Below are 17,585 nucleotides of genomic sequence, written 5' to 3'. Positions count from 1 at the left end.
AAGGACAATAAAGTTCGATCACTTCTACTGTATACACGAAAGGCATCAAGTGAGACCTAGACACAATTTCTACATCAAGTCATCAATCTTGCATAACGACCGACATCATGGCGGCCGCAGCAGTCAGCTCTGTGCGAGTCGACAAGCACGATCTTCCCACCTACCATCAAGTCCCGGAGACCACATATGATTGTGGGTGGGCGCAGCATGCGTAACCCATGATAGAAAGAACATCTGCTCACCATGGGAAACAGTGGAATGGGCCGATCTTGCAACGTTAGATCTATCGACCTTCGACCAACCCGGCGGCAAGCAGAAGCTGGCCGACCAACTCTTCAACGCCATCCAGAAGATCGGTAATAGTCCATCACATTCTATATCCCGGGCCAAGCAGCTGACGCAGTCCATCAGGATTCTTCTACATCGTTGGCTTCGGATTGACTCAGGAGCAAGTCGACCGTCAGTTTGCCATTGGCAAGGAAGTGTTTGAGCTCCCGATGGAGGAGAAGCTCAAATACCGCGCCGACTTGGAGAATGGAGGCTACAACGGCTACAAACCACTTGGCCTGCGTGAATTACGCCCTGGTGTCTTCGATAATACCGAAATCTTCAATATTCCTAAGTGCATCCCAGCATACGAAAGGCCGCAGCCGGACATCGTCAAAGCCCATTGGGACGAGATCGAAACGTTCGCAAAGACAATCTACTCCGATGTCATCCAGAAACTGCTCACGCTGTTCGCCCTCGTGCTGGAGCTCCCAGAAGACTACTTCCTCAAGCACCACAGATACGACGAGAAATCCGACTGCCACTTGCGGTATATGAAGTACCACGCCCGCACCGCGCAGGAGAATGCCGCTCTGGGCGAGACGTGGGTCAAGGGACATACGGTTAGTTCATTCCCAAGGATCAACTCAATGGCATACGAGCTAACAAGATTAACCCCAGGACTTTGGCTCCATGACCCTCCTCTTCCGCCAACCCGTCGCCGCCCTGCAAGTCCGCAGCAACGACGGGCAATGGAAATGGGTCAAGCCCTACCCAGGCAGCATCACAGTCAACCTCGCCGACAGCCTCGAATTCATCACCAACGGCTTCTTGAAAAGCAGCATCCACCGCGTCGTCGCTCCGCCCCCCGACCAAGCCAACATCGACCGTCTCGGCGTGCTGTACTTTGTGCGGCCGGAGGACAGCATGGAGCTGAAGCCGGTTGAGAGCGCGGTGCTGAAGAAGTTGGGGTTGAAGCCTGAGGAGGGCGGTGCGACGGGTTTCACGGCGGGGGAATGGGTCAAGGCGAGGGTGGCGAAGTCGAATAGTGGGAAGGTGAGGAGTGAGATGACGAATGAGGAGATTTTGCCCGGGGCGCCGAAGGCGAAGTATTACGATTAGAATGTATCGATGAGGATCGAATGTCAGTACAAATCACAGCAATCCTCCTGATTATCATCATCCTATGCACTGCGTGAGCTCGTCTTGTGTAACTGCGAGATCAAACAGCTGTGCACTCGAAGCTCGTAGGGAAGCCTCATCGAGAATGTGATTCGGACGACTCATAAACAAGATGCAAAGATCTAAATCTCTATAGCCGCACATATGCGGTAGGTAAGCAAAAGTATGTACATCGAAAACAAACATCGACCTCCATTACACAACACTACTCTTCTCACCTTTCGCCTTTCCCCCAGCACCACCACCCTGTGCCCCCCGACTCTTAGCCTTCCTCGCCCGCGACGTCTTCCCGGCAGCAACAGCAGCAGCATCCCTCCTCTCCGCCTCCTGCACCCTCGCACTCTCCTTACTCCACCACTCCTCAAATTCCTGCTCCGCCTGAATCTCCTGCAAATCGCGCTTGGCCGCCGCCTCCTTGATGAAGTCCTTGGCAAGCTGCTCCTGCGCGACAATCTCGGACATGGACAAGCCTAGCACGCTGGGGTCTGCAACTGCGGGGCGGTGCCGGATGGATTGGGGGATGGATCGGCTGCTTGGGGCTGGGCTTTGTTGTTGCCAGGAGGGAGATTTCGCTTGGGCGGGAGATTTGGGATCGGGGAGTTCACGGCGGGGCAGGGAGTTTTGACCTGAAGGGGAGATGATGGGTGTCTGCAGTCCATTCGATGGTTTGGGGTTGGAGATTGTCTGTCTCATGGTGAGTTGCGGGGTACTCGGGGTTCGCGGGTTCGGCGATCTGTTCTTTGACGCCGGGCTTTCCATGCCGAGCACGTCTTTCACAGAGACTGGCTTTTGCGTCGGAATGGTCTGCCATGCGGATCCCGGCTTTGCACTTGATACAGGCGGCGTCCCCGGCCCTTTCACATCCTCTGGTGCAGTTGCGGTGTCAACGGCAGAATGCTGAAGTCGTTTCCGGTCCTTCTGCGACATCTTAGCCACGCCAGCCTTCTGCGGCAACATTGCATCGAGGGCTGTGAAATTGGCACTAGCGAGGCCTTGAGACAAGGATGAAGTCCGATTGGAAGCTGCGTTTTCCATAATCGCCTTCATATCGACTTTGGGGTGGGCGGAGAGTGGAGTCAAGCTCCATGGTTGGCCCGTCGTAGGCGGAGTCTTGCCAGCTCGGAGCGCAGGCGATTTGGGTGTTGTACCAGCTGGCGTTACGGTCTGCGGCTGGATCGTAGGCGACGGTAGAGCTTTGCCTCGGGAATCGTACCAGACTTCTTCTGGCAGGCTTGAAGGGATAACTTCATGTTCGGCGCCCTTGGCCATTGCGCGAATCGACGGTGATGGAGTTGGAGAGTGGACAGCAAGGTCCACCTCTTCATCCATTGCGAACATCATGTCTTTCGACGACTGCTTCCCCTTGAGTGACGGCAGAGATGCATCGTGGATAGTGCGTGCTGTAGGCTTTCCACGCCCCTTTTGCTGGAGCGGTGAAGTCATCTCTTCATCGAAGCCTCCCAGGGGTTGACGTTCGAGATTGGCGTATTTCGCACGCAACGTCAACGCGTCCAATCTCGCCTGGCGACCGCGCTCCATGGCATCAGCAAGACCTGGATGCCGCTCGTGAAGTGACTCCTCAGCAAATCCACTCTTTGCGAAAGGCATGCAAGCAAGCTGGTTGCTTCTAACAACTGCATCCAGCTCCAGCAGCAAGTCTTCTTCCAATTCGTTGAGATGATGGCCTTGCAGCATCGCTTCCAGACTGAGACATAGATACTCCAGCCCTGCGTCTTTGAAGGCGTGGACAGAGCTCGGGGAGATGGCGTTGAGTAGGCCGCATACGTTACGAACGTTGACGTAACGACCCATGACAGCCTGGCAGATCTGCGACAGGCGGTCCAGGAGGAGCTCATTCGCGGCACTGAGGACATCCATGACGGCATCCAGGAAGTCATCCAAGCTGACGCTGACGAGGTCGTCGAAAAGCTCTTCCCCACAATCCGCGTACATCCACTGCAGCACCATTCGGAACGTCTTCGAGTTGATGTGCGACAGGTCGACATGAACCTCGTCATCATTGTCGCGAGCATCTACCCAACGTCCCCCGGCACGACCCATAAACAAGCCCTCGAAGAAAGGGCAGCGCTTCCGCAAGAGCCAGCTGTGTGCGCGAATGTCTTCATCTTCCAACTGAATGGTGAAGTCTCCATCGTAGAAAAAGGCGGGATCTTGAAAGGCGACCGCAAAATCCATGTCGAGACAGTAGACCGGTTGCACCATTTGTCGAGCGGCGGGTTCGAGATGTCGCAAGTCCAATTTCGTGGCAATCTTCATCAGCTCCGTTCGAACTTGACGGTATCGGTGAGCCATGCTTGGTGCATTGCGGGTGAAGTGCCAAAAGTCCACGAGACTGTCGGTGTATAGGTATACGACCAGATCGATGATAGTCAAGATGTCAAGGCCTTGGAACTTGACCATTGCCCGACCGTCTTTGTCAATCTCGGACACGCACAAATCTGGGACGGTGAAGGTGCTCGTCTCGCAGAGGTCTCGGAACCCGCGCCGCATCGTCCGACTCCGCCCAGTCAAGACAAAGCGATGTATGGGGATCGTCACATCTGAGGTTGTCGTAGATATCAACGCATCATAGGTTGTGTTGGGGTTCGTGAGCATTTGCTCCTGCAGTTCTTGGAGCTCTCCCTCGATGTCTTTGCTTTGCAGAATGCGTCGCCGGAGAGTTTGGACTTCATTCGAATTGCTCTGAGCTTGCCAGAATCGCAGTGGTTTTCCAGGCTCGTATTCAAGACCTCTGAGAGACAGAAGAGAGAAGATGTCTTTGTGCAGCCTCGGCTCGTCCACGGCAATCTGCGTCTTCAGCACATTACAGTCACGCCTTGCTGCAGCGTAAGCACCGTGGGAAGACGCTCTCACAGCCAAGACGCGAGTCAGGCCTGGTATGCGGGAGAACTTGTAATCCTTGGGTTTGTAGTCGCTCGCCCCGGAAGCGGTGGCATCCTTGATCTTGGCACGTTTGGTCCGCTTCCATACACTTCCTTCCTCCGTGGAGAGAATGATGGATCCGTCCGCATCGACACCGACGTCCCGTGCCGCCATGTTGCTCTTTTTTGGTTGCCATACTCGCTGAGGCTGTGTAATGGCACTGCGGATCTTGCTTGGGTTTGTCGTGGAGGAGCTTGGAGGGTTCTCCATTCGCGCACTAATAGATACCGTGTAAATCTCGCCACGACTCGACAGGGCACACACCGTATCCCCTCCACAAGTCAGCTTGACAATCCGGTTGGGCGTATTGTCGTACGTCGTGACTCGGAAGCTCTTCTGCAAGAAGTAATTACTGAACCCGTCGAGAGGAAACTGGACTTTCGTGTAGCCGTAATTCGCAAAGATCCAAACCTCATGACTTTCGAGGAGGCAGACTGTTGCCTTGTCCATGGCCGAGACGGAGGTGATGTTTGAGGCGAACAGCGAGGCAGCAACTTTGCGAGGCGTGGTCTGAACTTCCAAAGAGCGAGCATCGGAGTCCACGATCCCCAGCTGGCCCTCATTCTTGCCAAAAGTGAACAGCGAGGACCCTGTATGCGCAACAGAATGATGCCGAGAGGCTGCAATCCCAATCACGGTTTCACGCTTCAGCGTCCCGAACAGTTGCTTGGGGACGGTGCTAATAGGATCATCCTCGCCTGTCGGAGACTTGGGCAGACTCAATCCCAGCTGGCCATGCGCATTGCTGCCCCAGCTGAAGGTCTCTCCTTCACTGGAAAGGGCCAGAGTGTGGTTCAGCCCGAGAGCCACTGCCACCACTCTTTTTCCAGCCAGGGCACCCGAGTTGACGCAGACGAAATTGTAGCGAGTCCGCTCATCGCCAACACCAAGTCTGCCACCCGGACCGTGTCCGCACAGGTATAGATTCGATTCCGGATCGGCGGTCAGCACGGCGGAATGAAACTTCGCCATATGCACGTCTTGAACGACAAGCGGCTTGCTTCGGATGACCCATGGAATATCTTCCACCCACATTTCGGACACATCGATATCCGCGTGCTTGCTCCGATGGCTGGGATCATGATGGGACCATTTCTTGTCATGCTGCTCCAAGTGCTCCGAGTACATTCGACGTAAAAGGGCCTCTGGACGGCGCAAAGTGATCCGCTCGGGGAATTGTCGATCATCTTCATTGCTGAACCCAAGCGTGGCATTCTTGTTGCTGCCGAAAGTGAAAAGTTGATCACAATCGACATTGTTGAAGGGAATTTGCATCTTGTGGTCTGCATCGCCAGTATCGCCCACCATGCGCTCATCGTCGCTGTGACCAGAACCAGATCGCGCGCGGCCAGTGGTGTCGGTTCTCAACGTGCGATCCTTGATAATCGCCGCGTACAAGTCAAGAGGTCCATAGCCATCTCGATCTTTAACCTTGATCAGACCAACGGTCGAATGGACGTGGCCGGTGACTTCTCCAACCGCATCTCCGGCATCGCGCTCAAGCATCAGCCGCGCAATAGTCACATTGCCGAAGTAGAAGGCCCGATGGAGAGCAGTCCAGCCGCTTTCGTAGTCTTGGACGTACAGGTCGATCAAGGGATGCTCGACAAGCGCGGTGGTGAAGTCAATCGCGTTGTCCGCGGTCGACGAAGCAGCGTAATGCAGCAACGTCGCGCCAAAAGCGTCGCGCGCATTGATATCGCCCTTTGTCAGCGCAGCGGCATGACCACCACTAGATGGCGTGGGAGGGCCCAAGGACTTGCGACCCTTCAGAAGTACTGTCGGCGACGATGCGACCTGTCCAGGACTGCCAATCACCGGTCCCGCCACGCCACCTCTTCCGCCATACGGTCGTGTATTCGCGGGCGCACCCTCCAACAGCCGCTGGAAGGCGTCGAAATCATCTTCGTAGTATGCCTTCCACAGAAGATTACTCATGAGAGGAGGAGGGAGAGGCGCGGCAGAGATATTCGCGTAGCTTCGATGAGGCACCGGCTGTGGAACACTGCGGTCCACGGCGTTTAAGGTGCTTCGACGAAGCTCGGAATATCTCCGAGGAGGGGAGAAAGGGGGAGGAGAGACTCGGTGGAGTCGTCGCTATTCCAGTGGAGGTGCTCGTGAGGTGTATGCGCGTGGATGAGGTGGTGTTCGAGTGGAGAGGCGTGAGTATCGTCCAAGAAGGTCGCACGGCGTCTTTGTTACGAGGATTGGGGGGATATAGTCTGGGCAGATTGCTAGGATGGATGTCCGCGACGAAGACTGAACGACACGCGTGGTTTCAATCGCGATGGAACGAGGTGAAGTAGGTGAAAGATGTTATGCTTGGAGCAGAGGTGGCGCATATGGATCATGATGACTGTACTGTGTACGGCAGGCGCGGGGCAAGCCGGCCCCACAAACGCGAATTTACGGAATTACGCGCCGCAACGCAAGCTCCCAAGCCACTCCTCCGATGGCCAACCAAAACACCACATGCGCAGCGGGAGAGCTCGGCATTAGATGCACGTGCGAGACAATTGGATCTTTCATTCTGCCCGCTCTTAGGCGAGCCAGGTCATGAGAACTCTGTACAAACGCGATGTACCGAAAGGCCTCAAAACAAAACAATCCCATCCTGCGTGAATCGCGATGCGCACCCACCTGCAGGTCCCTCTGCCGCCGCGGGTCCCAAACGCCTCGCTACAAAATTCATGAATCGTCAGGTAGTCAGTCTAGATTGTCGTCTTGGTGGTGAGGGAAGATGAACGGCTCTTCGTCATCTTCCTCCTCCACCTCTCGTATCCCGGGGCTGGATGAGCCCTCTCCCGACGCTGATGCGGCGGAGGAAGCCAACGGCGGCTCCGCCACAGACAGTCGGGAGCGCACATGTGGTGCGTGGGTGAGCGCGCGCGAAGGTGATGAGGATATGGACAGGCCGGGCACGTTGGACAGCCGCCGGCTGGGTGGTGTACTCGACGTCTGGATGAGCGAGGATGAGCTCATTTCTTCAGCCAGTTGAGTGCTGGGGTCTCGCATGTTGCTGTACTTGGCCAGGTTCACGACGTTGTCCCGCGACGAGGGTGGCGTGTGGAATTTAATGTCTTTCGATCGCTCAAGATCCGATATAAACGATGCGATATCGTCGTCGTCTGTCTTGGCGCTGCGGGAAATGTCCTGGTTGGGGTCGTGGAGGTGTTCGGATTTCTCTTTAGAGTCACTGCTGCCGCGGCCGGAGCTGGCGTTGCTCTCCGCCGTCTTGCCGCTTTGTGATGTGAATCGTCGAGGGCGATTTGCGAAACTGCTGCTGTACCGAGCAGGCGCCGGCTTAGGAGAGTATGAGGCGGGCGAGCCAACTGCGACCTCGCTTGCTAATGACGGCGTGCGTAATTGTTGCTGTGGCAGAGCATTGAGAGATGTGCGTTTGCTGGCGCTTGTCTGGATCACATGGCCGAGACGTCCCAGACTTCCCTCATTGCGTCCAACCGAACTGCTGGGTGATGGGGACGGGCGAGGAGAGGATGTCAGGGAGCCTGCTTTGAACGGCGGATTCGCAATATAGTCGACAGACTTGCGATGCGGCACACTTTCCCCCGTTCTCCCCTGCTCCGATCTGCCCATGTCTTCTTCCTCCGCTTCAAGTGTGCGCTGCCTCAGGGTAGAGAGGGGCGAGCCTCGCCTCTCCGATGAATGAAAGGTGCCGAGACTTCCGTAGGTGCCCGACAACGCTGCTCTAGCTCTTTCGCGAGCGATGGCAGATGTCGGCGCCGCCGTACTGCTGTACGGGCCTCGCGGCCTTTCCACCGGCTCTCCTGGAAGTGAGCGTCCGACCGGGGGCGCTGGCATTCGCTCGTCTAACCCGTGGAACTGATCCGAGATGAGGGCCTCTGCATCCGCGATACCGAAGACGCAATTCTTGCGGTAGTGAACCGAGCAATGTAGAGGGCCAGCAGGCGTCACCAAAGGCTGAAAGGCGTAGTGTTCGACAATGTCCCTGGCGTTCTTCTCATGAGGACAGAGGGGCGTCAGGAGCGAGTCTAGCTCGCCCTGCGCCGAGCCGCGCCCCTTCTTGATCCGGAATTTCAGCTTGAGCGCTTGATGGCTACCGGTTTGCCGTAAAAGTTTTCTGTACAGCTTAAAAGCAGGAACAATGCGGAGAAAGGTGTAGAGGGAGCGGAACAGCACGACGCCCTTTTTGTACACATTGGGCAGCTTCTCGTCAAGTTCCGCTGGAGTATGCCGATTGGCATCGCCCAGTTCGAGGGTCCACCGCTCGAGAACGACCTCGCATTGCCGTGCTCCACTTCGAGAAGGCTGCGCGCCGGAGGTGGAGGGGCTCAGAGCATTTGCGACATTGTGTCTCCTCCCAGCATCATCTTTGATGACGAGCACCTGATTGCTTGTCAGGTGGGCGGTGTCGAGAAACATCTCTATGACCAGGGGCCGGGGCCGGTCTTCGAATAAATCGTGTCTTCGCCATTCTTGCAGGTGATCGAGCAAGACGTCGGTCTCATCAACCACCACGTTGAACTTTCAAGCTTATCAGCATGTTATCCGGGTGTTGTGCTTCACTCAAGAACCCACCCATCTATTCTGTCGTATGTCGCCGTGCTGGTTCTGACTGCGCGGCAGATTGGCCCGCGATGAGCAGATCAATAGTGCGGCCTTGGTGTGGAAATGCTATACCAACCATCAGCGTTGTACTATCATTCACCATTACTGTCCTTGACCCACCTGAATGATTTGATTCAACTTTGTGAGTTCGCGGTCTTGACCACTATCATGTGTGCCTTCGCGGCCAGCCGCAGTCGAGGCTTCGGCAGCACCAGCTCTTTCCGTATACGATGCAAGATCCACGCTGGATCTGGAACGAGGCATCGGCCGATCTCTCGAATTGTTGGTTCGCTCTGGATTGGTGGTGGGGTTGGAGGCAGGCGTGGCACTCCGAGGGGAGGGTCGAGGGAGTTGATGCATGGCGGATGTCGCTCTTGATGTCGAGGGGTGGTGAATGTTATGAGGGCAAAGTAACGGTTGAGGAGCAGGCTGTGGCTCGCTCCATGATTGGTGGTAGCCTCAACAGGCAGTGCAGTTGCTGGTATCGAGCTGTACGAGCAGAGGGGAAAGCTGTCCGGTGTGTTCGCCGATGACTCGCCACTAGTCACCAGGCTCCATGTCGAGGTCTCAGGCAGCGAGTCGGGGAAGGAGGCTAAGTACGCAGGACGAGTGGAGCTGATAAGCTTCCTAGGCACGTCTGAGATGCAATGAAGCACTCAGACACGGCGTAGGAGTGAGAGTGATCGTAGGAGATGCTATCAGGGGCGAAAAGGAGCTGGCAGGTGTCGGGTACGCTTTGCGGCGCTTCTCTTGGCTGGAGATCTGCCGTACACTCGCGGAGTCACGAGCTGCGGTTCGAGGCGGCCGGACTTGGGAGGATGACCCCGTCCCGAGAGCGAATGCCTGATAGGGAGCAAACAAAGACGCCACTCTGCCGCGAGTGTGCGCCGCTCTATGGATTGTGATGCCAGGGATGAAGCAAGGGAATGGAGGAGAGGAGAGGAGAGGTGGGAAGCTGCCCCGGTTCACTCTTCCATTGTTGTGCCTGACTCGACATTGATGACCACCTGAGTCGCTCGCGTGGAGAGCCGCTCATGACGAATCGCCCAACTCGCCAAAAGCAGTTTAGCACGCAATGCTGCATCGCCGAGCCGCCTCAACTGCAGACGTCGCTGGCCGCCTTACGTGCAGCACCACTCCTCACCGCATGCAAGGTCGGATGTCGTTCCGATAAGAACCAGCGCATTACTGACCTGCAGCAAATGTAATGCAAAGCAGCGCGGCGAATCAACGTCAACTAGCGGGTGTGCGAGTTGGAAAGGCAGTCACAGCTGACAAGGATGGTGTCTTCCCATCGAATACATCCCATCAATCTCTATATCTACCTTACTTGCTCCATCTTCACCGCGTCCGAAGTACGTGGCGTTATCACAAGATAGCACTGAACGAATGCTTGCACCGACATGCCTTCGCCTCGTCCTCCAGTCTCAAAACACCCGTGCAGTTGGGTTGGAAGTGAATGGCTTGAATCCATCGTAGCCCTTGGACACCACCTCTACCAGCTTCTGCCTATACGCCTGCATGCCTCCGAAAAAGAAGCGTAACTGTTTTGGCTTGCCTGGAATGTTGGCTCCTAATATTTGTTAGTCCGACCTCGTGACGTTGCACGTGACTTGTCGACTTACCAAAGATCCAGTTGTCCTATCGTCACGTTAGCCACCCATAAGGCAATACACTCGGGAGGAGAACTCACCTCAGCCTTCCAGAAGAGACTATGCGCCGCCAACTCCTCACAATACGCGGAATATGCGCGCTCGGCTTCATGCGTGGCCTCGATCGGCACCCGCGCGCCCGCCTTCTCGTTGTCTTCGATTGCGGCACTGATGAACTCCACCTGGCGCTCAATCTGCGGCGGCGCATTCGTAAAGGGCCCTTTCGGACCGGAGATCATGAACCAGTTGGGGAACTCGGGCACGGCAACTCCCAGATAGCTGGTTGGTCCAGTTTCGTCCCAATACTCCTTCAACGACACTCCGTTGCGGCCGTGGATTGCTAACCTCAGGTAATTCCCGTCCACGGCATCGAATCCAGTTGCTAAAATCAGGCAATCAAGCTCCGTAAACTTGCCATCCGATGTTCGGATCCCTTTGGCCTCGACCTGCTTGAATGGGGTCTCTTTCAGGTCGACGATATCAACATTGTCCCGATTGAACTGATCAAAGTAGCTTTCACCACTCCTAGCATTGCCATCGCACAGTGGCCGACGGGCGTAGACATCGTGTGGCTTCAACTTCCTCGCCTTTTCGGGATCCTTCACAATCTTGTCGATTTGCCGGCGAATAAAGTCAGCCGCTGCTTCGTTGGCCTCCCAATCAACAGCAATGTCGCTGAAGGTGCCAAACATGAACTTGAACCCATTGCCTTTGTTCCAGGCCTCTTGGAAGATTTTCTCGCGTTCTTCGGGCGTAGCATCATGGAACGACCGTTGGCTCTCCTTGAAGCCCATCGCAGTGATTGAATTCTTCACCAAATCGAAGATGTTGTCCCAATTCTCGTTCCAGTGCTGTCGCTCTTCGGCAGTCACCGCCCTGTCGCCGGATGGAACGCTGTATTGAGGATGTCGCTGGTAGCAGGTCAAGTGTCCGACCTTGCTTCCAATCTCCGTAATGACCTGGACACCCGTCGATCCACAGCCGATCACAGCAACCCGCTTCCCCGTCACATCGGTACCCTTAGGCCACGCTCCAGTGTGGTACATCTCGCCCTCGAACGACTTCAAGCCGGGAATGTCCGGCAGATTCGTCTTCGATAGCAACCCTAGAGCCGTGATGGCATATCGGGTCGAGATCGTCTTCTCTCCTTCGGGACCGGAGATCTTCAAAACCCACCTTTGATCGGATTCGGACCAATTGGCAGAGACCAGTTGCGTGTTAAATTGCATGTACTTCCTCAGGTCGTGCTTCTTTACCACGTGGTTGAGGTAGGCGAGCACTTCATCCTGCTTGACGTAGTGGTCTTTCCACGGGTAGTTCATCAAATCATCTCTGTCCCACGAGAAGCGATAGATGAAACTCTCTGCCCACTTGTCAGCATCGATGGATCCGTCTGCATGTTGGAACACCCACCAGAATCGGACATTGCCCCGGGATACAAGTTCCAGAACCTGGACGAGTGGAGAAAGAGGTCAGTCATCACGGCTTCGATCGATGAATCGGATTCTGACTCCAACGCACCACGTCCCCCCCACATCACCAGCTTGATCGATGACCAGAAACTTCAATCCCAGCTCTCGCAGTCTGTAACTCATGTGGATGCCCGCGAAGCCGGCACCCACGCATATTGCATCGAAAGACTCGTCCGCCATCTTGAAAGCCAACCGATATATGGACAGTAAAGATCTAGAAATGCCAGACAAACTCAAAGTCTATATTTTCTATAGAAAAGAATGTAAGAAGACGACTTGCCAATGATTAAAAACAACGGGGAGTCGATGTGCTCGTCACCCGGCTAACGTGCTCGGTCACCTCATCTGCGAGGCCGGAAGATGGTTCCCGAGACGTGCACGCGGCTACAGTACAGCAAGGTAGCGTGGCCGCTCGCAGCCGTGTAGCCGTACAGCCGCCCGTGAGTAGTAAAAGATGGGTACCCTAGAGTCGCATAGTATTATGTATATAGCAGGCGTGGTTCGTAGTCTACAATGCCTGAAACCAACATCACCCATGGTCATTTCCCTTGGAGGACATCCGTGAAATTCCGCCAACCCCCGAGATCGTAGAGATTGTCTACGTCCTTGAGATCCCAGACCTGTGTCCAGAGGGCTTCTTCGCCAGCAGGAGGCCGACCATCTCGACTTAGAAAAATGGCTTGATCACTGTGTATCGGCCACGGAACGTGAGGCTCGTGTTGAGTCGTATTGGCGACTGATGCAAAGTCGCTGTTGCCATTCGCGTATCCCCACCTATTCTCCTCGTTATCGTGGGGGTGATGATGCATTTGCAAAGCCTGACGGCTGCCTTTGAAGACCAGTCCGTCTCTCATGTCCTCCCGCCAGTCGGCCCATTTCGACGACTCATTCGTGGTGAGCCCTGCCCAGATGAGGTAGCAGTGGTATGCAAGGAGGCCAAAAGGCAGTGCCCCCGTTGCAGCAGCAAGCATTCCAACGCCGGCAATGGAAAGACCACCGATATTAACGGCCACGACCGCCGCATCGATGAGATTGTTGGCATATGCTCGCGAGAAGAAGGGGTTTGTGGGGTCGATCTGCACCTGCGGTCGTAGAATGTACCAGCTGAGATACGCGCCGTACACTTCGACGAGGCCCAGACTGAGTAGGACGGCGAGAAAATAGCGATAGTTGCCGCGACCCACGCAGTTGTTCACCCATGGGCAGTGATGGTCGCACATGGCAATGCAGACCCCACAGAGACTGCAGTGCTTCGATCTCGCCGGCTTGTACAGGTGACAGGTAATGCAGATGTTTCCAGGGTTGAAGAGGACATGATCGTAAGGGTAGTCGTGTAAGCGCTGTCGATGCGTAGCGGAGATGATGTGGTGACCTTTGTGGGAAGCGCAGAGCCAGGTGAAGAGGTATGGCTGGACCAGAAGGATCGGGATAGGTATGACAAGCTTGGTTGGTAGGAGTGCGATGCCATGCCAGAGGAGCAAACCGGCACTTCCAGTGAGCAAGGCTAGAAAGATGATCTGATAGGAAGTCAGACACAAGCACAAGCAGTCATCTAAGCTCAGGCCTTACCAGAACCACGGGATTCTTCTTGAAGAACAGATAATTCCCCAATCGGACTCCAACCCGTGCAATCTTGCCGCCTGTGACGTGTTGATCAATACCGGCGAGGAAGTTTGGGATGCCGTAGCGGAGGAGCCAATGCAACCACCCGATTGGCGTCTTCCGCAATGCAGGCAGCTGGCCAAATAGGGCGACAAAGGTCAGAAAGGAGATGGCAGACACCGCAATGACGATGTTGCGGATGACACCCATGCTTCCACCATTTCCATGTCGTTGCCATCGACGAGCGCGAATTGGTTGGAATTGATTAAAACATCCACGAGCTTCGCGCTAAACGACTAAAGTGCGGGGTGACATCCGTCGCGTGCGCCTGCCCCGACGCGTCTTCCCGCCAACCTCACCTTCGCCGCCCCTGGACAGCTTCCTCACCACCACGAAAGCGACGCCAACCAAATGGCGGCCGGAAAGGTCGCCATCGCGAATGCGAATCAGCACACCCCCTCTGTAGGCGACCTCTTCCACGGCCTCAAATTCTTCCTGGTGCAGCGTGTACCCCAACGCTCCGCGTTCATTCAGAAGATCGAGTCGAACGGCGGCCGAGTGGTGAAACTCGACACTCAGGCGGATCATATCATCGCAGATCACTTTCGCCAAGACTGTCCCCCGGGCAGTCTTTCCTACTCCTTCATCGACACTGCAATCGCGGATGGCCGTCTTCCCGATCCCAGCGGCCATGCTGCTGGAGCCCCCGTGGGTACCATCAGAGCCGCGGGCTCAGGGATACCTGCCAAGAGCACGCGTACAGCCTTCACTGCGGAAGATGACCGAGTTCTTTGGGAGTGGGTTCAGACAAGTCTCGGGAAGGGCAGTATAAAAGGCAATAATATCTATAAGGATCTGGAAAAGGTCAATTCTCGACACACGTACCAGGCCTGGCGAGATCGATACATTAAGAAATTGATGGACCGACCGCCACCTGATGGTGTGAGACTTACAGTCTCTGCGAATGCCCCGCCCACGCCGCCTATCGCCCAAGATGAGGACGCCGATGTGGCCCTCGACCCACCCGCTCCTTTGCGATCTGCCGGCAGTGAAGCTGCTGTGAGCGCAGATCAGCCCGAGGCGATTACCGAGCCATCCGATCCTCTGCATCATGAAGACCGCCAGACTGTTGAGGCAGAGCAGCCGACACAAGACATCGGCGATAACGTGGACTTGGAGCGCAAACAATCGCGCGAGGAGACTGGGCAGTCAGAATCTATATTGCCTGGAAGAGATGCTACGCCGGTACGCAGAGCAGAAGGCGTCGACCAAGCTGATCTGGACATGCTTCTGGAAGTGGCGTCCGATATTGAACGAATTGATCCGGATCGGAAGAGAGAAGCATGGGAGAAATGGTCCGAAACACATCCACAGCACACAGCGCGGGCATGGCATAGGATATGGCGCAAGTTTGTGCGGCCAATCCTATTGCGAGGACGAAACAAAGAGCGTTTGGAAGAAGTCGCGCATCCTGATGAATCCCAGCCCAATGAGCAACCTCTAACCTCCCCATCACGCAACAAAATAAAGCCTTCAACCTCACCAAAGCGGAAACGTGACACTCAGATGTCGCAAAGTCCTGGTGTCGAACCCAACAAGAGGCCTCGAACCACTCAAGCGCCCATGGCAGATCGGACTCTCTCGACTCAGCGACAGGAAGCGCCCACTCTGCCATCAACGTCGGCGAACCCTCCCGATGTGTCCCCGACCGAGCTTCCAAGAAGCGACAGTGAGGAAGCGGCGGCGCGAGACAACACGCTCACGCGCCAAGCTGCCGAGTCCAACAAAGGGATGGCCCTTGTTGTCTCAGAGGGGTATGCGACAGCGCTGCCTGGTCTCAACGAGGCTCAAGGCAGTAGCGGGGCCTTCAGGTCGTTTCTCCCAACATCGGATGCTATGCGCGCAGCGGATCAACAGCTTCAACGAGAGTCTTTTGGCCAACAATTTCAGCGATCAGAAGACCAAGGGCTCCCAAGTGGTGGTACGCAGCAGCTTGACGGTCACGTTGAGATTCCAACGACTAGTCGGCTTGCCAGAGAAGAGTCAATCCAGCCTTCCAACGCGAGTGCGCATCTCTTGACCGAAGAAAACCTGGCGAGTCAACAGGCGCAACACACCTCTCGGCGCGGAATAGACTTGCCCGAAGACGACGATGGCAGGGATGCCGAGCTTCAGGATGAGTACATTCGATTTCTGCAAGCCGTTACAAAGACCCACGACCAGCCAGCCGTGCAGGATCCCGAGCTACCGTCAGGAGCCTCACTTGGTGTCGACTATACTGATTCTGGTCTAATTGATGTGACCATGTCGTCGCAGCGGGAACTTGACGAAGCGTTTGAGGCAGCCATCAATTGGCCCGAGTCCCCAAAACCACCGTCGCGTGATGGGCCACAGCATGCGAGTCTGGGCTTTGAGACTCAGATCGCCTATCCCGAGCTGCCGATGCATCAAGGCGAAGTCGAAAGACTGCAGGACCGAGATCAAACGGCTGTCCCGGCCGATCCACTGAATCACCACCAGAGTCAGACCGGGAAGAACGTTGAGGCTACCAGCTATGTGATAGTCGGAGAAGGACGGACCTCGTCCGTACCGCCAACTCGGGCTGACAGGGACGATGCGTCCCTGGGCAGGCTTTCTAATCACCAAGTGGACGGATTTGCGGTCGACTTTTCCGTTGGAGACCGCAAAGGCGGCGCGCTTGCCGGTAAAGATGTCGATGCTGATGAGATTGCATCGCAGTCTTCAAGAAGCTCGTTCGCCTCTTCGAGTTCGGAAGAACCTAGCAATCTTCACAATACTCAGCATCTGAGAGTGAATGTTTTTGAGACACAAGACATCTTGAACTTCGAGACACAGCTGCCAGACTTTGACATGCCTCTACCGCCAGACTCTGACGGGGATGTAGCGGAGAATGACGCAGCGGCAATGTTGGGAGCTCTCAAACGAGGCTGGACCGCCGGTGAAGATGACGTGCTTCTGCGTGGAACGGAGGAGGGGATGAACGCATCACAGATCATAAGAACATACGGCCTTGCACGATCTCAGAGCGCTGTGCGAAACCGTCGCAAGCTGCTGGCCGAGCAATTCACTGCCAATCGCGCCTCGAACAGTCCTCCATCGGATGCAAGTCTAGAGCGAGATCGTTCGGACGACGGTTTCGAGCGGGAGCCGGGCCTTCGGCGCTCGGCCATGGCCAACAGCCAGCGCGATCTTTCTAACACGCAGGAGATTGCGCATGGAGACATGGACGACTACATCGAGAACAGGAAGGTGACTTACGGCAGCGACGAGCAAGCCATCATCGAAGCCCTCAAGCGGACGTCCATGCGGTGGGAGCTAGCAGATCTCGTCCTGCTCGACGCAAAGACCGGCAGAGGTTTACCGTCTGACATCCCCGGAATCTGGTCTCTGCAGGAAGATGCAGTGTTGGAGAGTGGAGATGCACGAGGTCTGAGGCTGCTGGAGGAGAAGCATACTTGGGAGGAGTGCGAGAGGAGGATGGAATTTCTGCAGCAGCTGCGAGAGGAAGACGAGCCGGAGGGGATCGAATCGAGTGACGAGGGGTTTGAATGAGGCGTTCATTGGAGCAGGATATCGATCGTTGTGCTTCGCTTCCTCGAGTAGTTGAAATGTCTAATGCATAACGAATTGTGGGTCAGTCAAGAGAGACATTCCGTTGAAGTCGCGCGAGTTGGAGAAGACCACAGCATGGGAAGAAGGCTGATGGCAGGCCGTGATTTGTTCAGACACGGCTGTAGTACTAGCGGACGTTGGCGCAGAAGGACTCCATCTGGTGGCCAAAAGTCGTGGCGCAGACTACACATCTGAAATCTGCGCTGGCTTTGCGCTTCAAACCTGCCAATTCGGCATCGGGCGA

At 55.7% G+C, this 17,585-nt stretch overlaps 6 protein-coding genes across 6 annotated transcripts; 2 read left to right on the top strand and 4 right to left on the bottom strand.

Moving 5' to 3' along the window:
• The first annotated feature begins 22 nt into the window (after positions 1-22).
• Positions 23-1,431, top strand: BDY17DRAFT_293798 (2OG-Fe(II) oxygenase superfamily protein). The gene is made up of 4 exons (XM_033733040.1): positions 23-192; positions 255-356; positions 412-890; positions 949-1,431. Exons 1-4 carry the CDS (start codon positions 108-110, stop codon positions 1,387-1,389), a joined length of 1,107 nt encoding a protein of 368 aa, XP_033592104.1. The 5' UTR covers positions 23-107; the 3' UTR covers positions 1,390-1,431.
• A 36-nt stretch (positions 1,432-1,467) lies between these two features.
• BDY17DRAFT_293795 (uncharacterized protein) lies at positions 1,468-6,701 on the bottom strand. Its single transcript, XM_033733039.1, has one exon. It carries the CDS (start codon positions 6,328-6,330, stop codon positions 1,645-1,647), a length of 4,686 nt encoding a protein of 1,561 aa, XP_033592103.1. The 5' UTR covers positions 6,331-6,701; the 3' UTR covers positions 1,468-1,644.
• Positions 6,702-6,724: 23 nt separating this feature from the next.
• On the bottom strand, positions 6,725-9,508 carry BDY17DRAFT_105745 (autophagy-related protein 13-domain-containing protein). The gene is made up of 3 exons (XM_033729158.1): positions 9,103-9,508; positions 8,953-9,048; positions 6,725-8,898 (listed from the first exon to the last, which is right to left on the bottom strand). The coding sequence occupies exons 1-3, from the start codon at positions 9,340-9,342 to the stop codon at positions 7,099-7,101; spliced, it is 2,136 nt and encodes a 711-aa protein (XP_033592102.1). The 5' UTR covers positions 9,343-9,508; the 3' UTR covers positions 6,725-7,098.
• A 901-nt stretch (positions 9,509-10,409) lies between these two features.
• On the bottom strand, positions 10,410-12,286 carry BDY17DRAFT_322366 (uncharacterized protein; the record flags this gene model as incomplete). The annotated part of the gene is made up of 5 exons (XM_033736795.1): positions 10,410-10,555; positions 10,608-10,623; positions 10,676-11,997; positions 12,048-12,085; positions 12,156-12,286. 5 exons carry the CDS (start codon positions 12,284-12,286, stop codon positions 10,410-10,412), a joined length of 1,653 nt encoding a protein of 550 aa, XP_033592101.1.
• A 359-nt stretch (positions 12,287-12,645) lies between these two features.
• BDY17DRAFT_247344 (DHHC palmitoyltransferase-domain-containing protein) lies at positions 12,646-13,918 on the bottom strand (the record flags this gene model as incomplete). Its single annotated transcript, XM_033730810.1, has 2 exons — positions 12,646-13,623; positions 13,676-13,918. 2 exons carry the CDS (start codon positions 13,916-13,918, stop codon positions 12,646-12,648), a joined length of 1,221 nt encoding a protein of 406 aa, XP_033592100.1.
• Positions 13,919-14,076: 158 nt separating this feature from the next.
• BDY17DRAFT_344361 (uncharacterized protein) lies at positions 14,077-17,569 on the top strand. The gene has a single exon (XM_033738057.1). The coding sequence runs from the start codon at positions 14,120-14,122 to the stop codon at positions 17,279-17,281; it is 3,162 nt and encodes a 1,053-aa protein (XP_033592099.1). The 5' UTR covers positions 14,077-14,119; the 3' UTR covers positions 17,282-17,569.
• The last annotated feature ends 16 nt before the right edge of the window (positions 17,570-17,585 follow it).

Source organism: Neohortaea acidophila (assembly GCF_010093505.1).
Source record: "Neohortaea acidophila strain CBS 113389 unplaced genomic scaffold BDY17scaffold_3, whole genome shotgun sequence".
NCBI classification, from domain to species: Eukaryota; Fungi; Ascomycota; class Dothideomycetes; order Mycosphaerellales; family Teratosphaeriaceae; genus Neohortaea; species Neohortaea acidophila.
The sequence above is the reverse complement of the archived record's forward strand: the minus strand, read 5'-3'. Positions and strand labels throughout refer to the sequence as shown.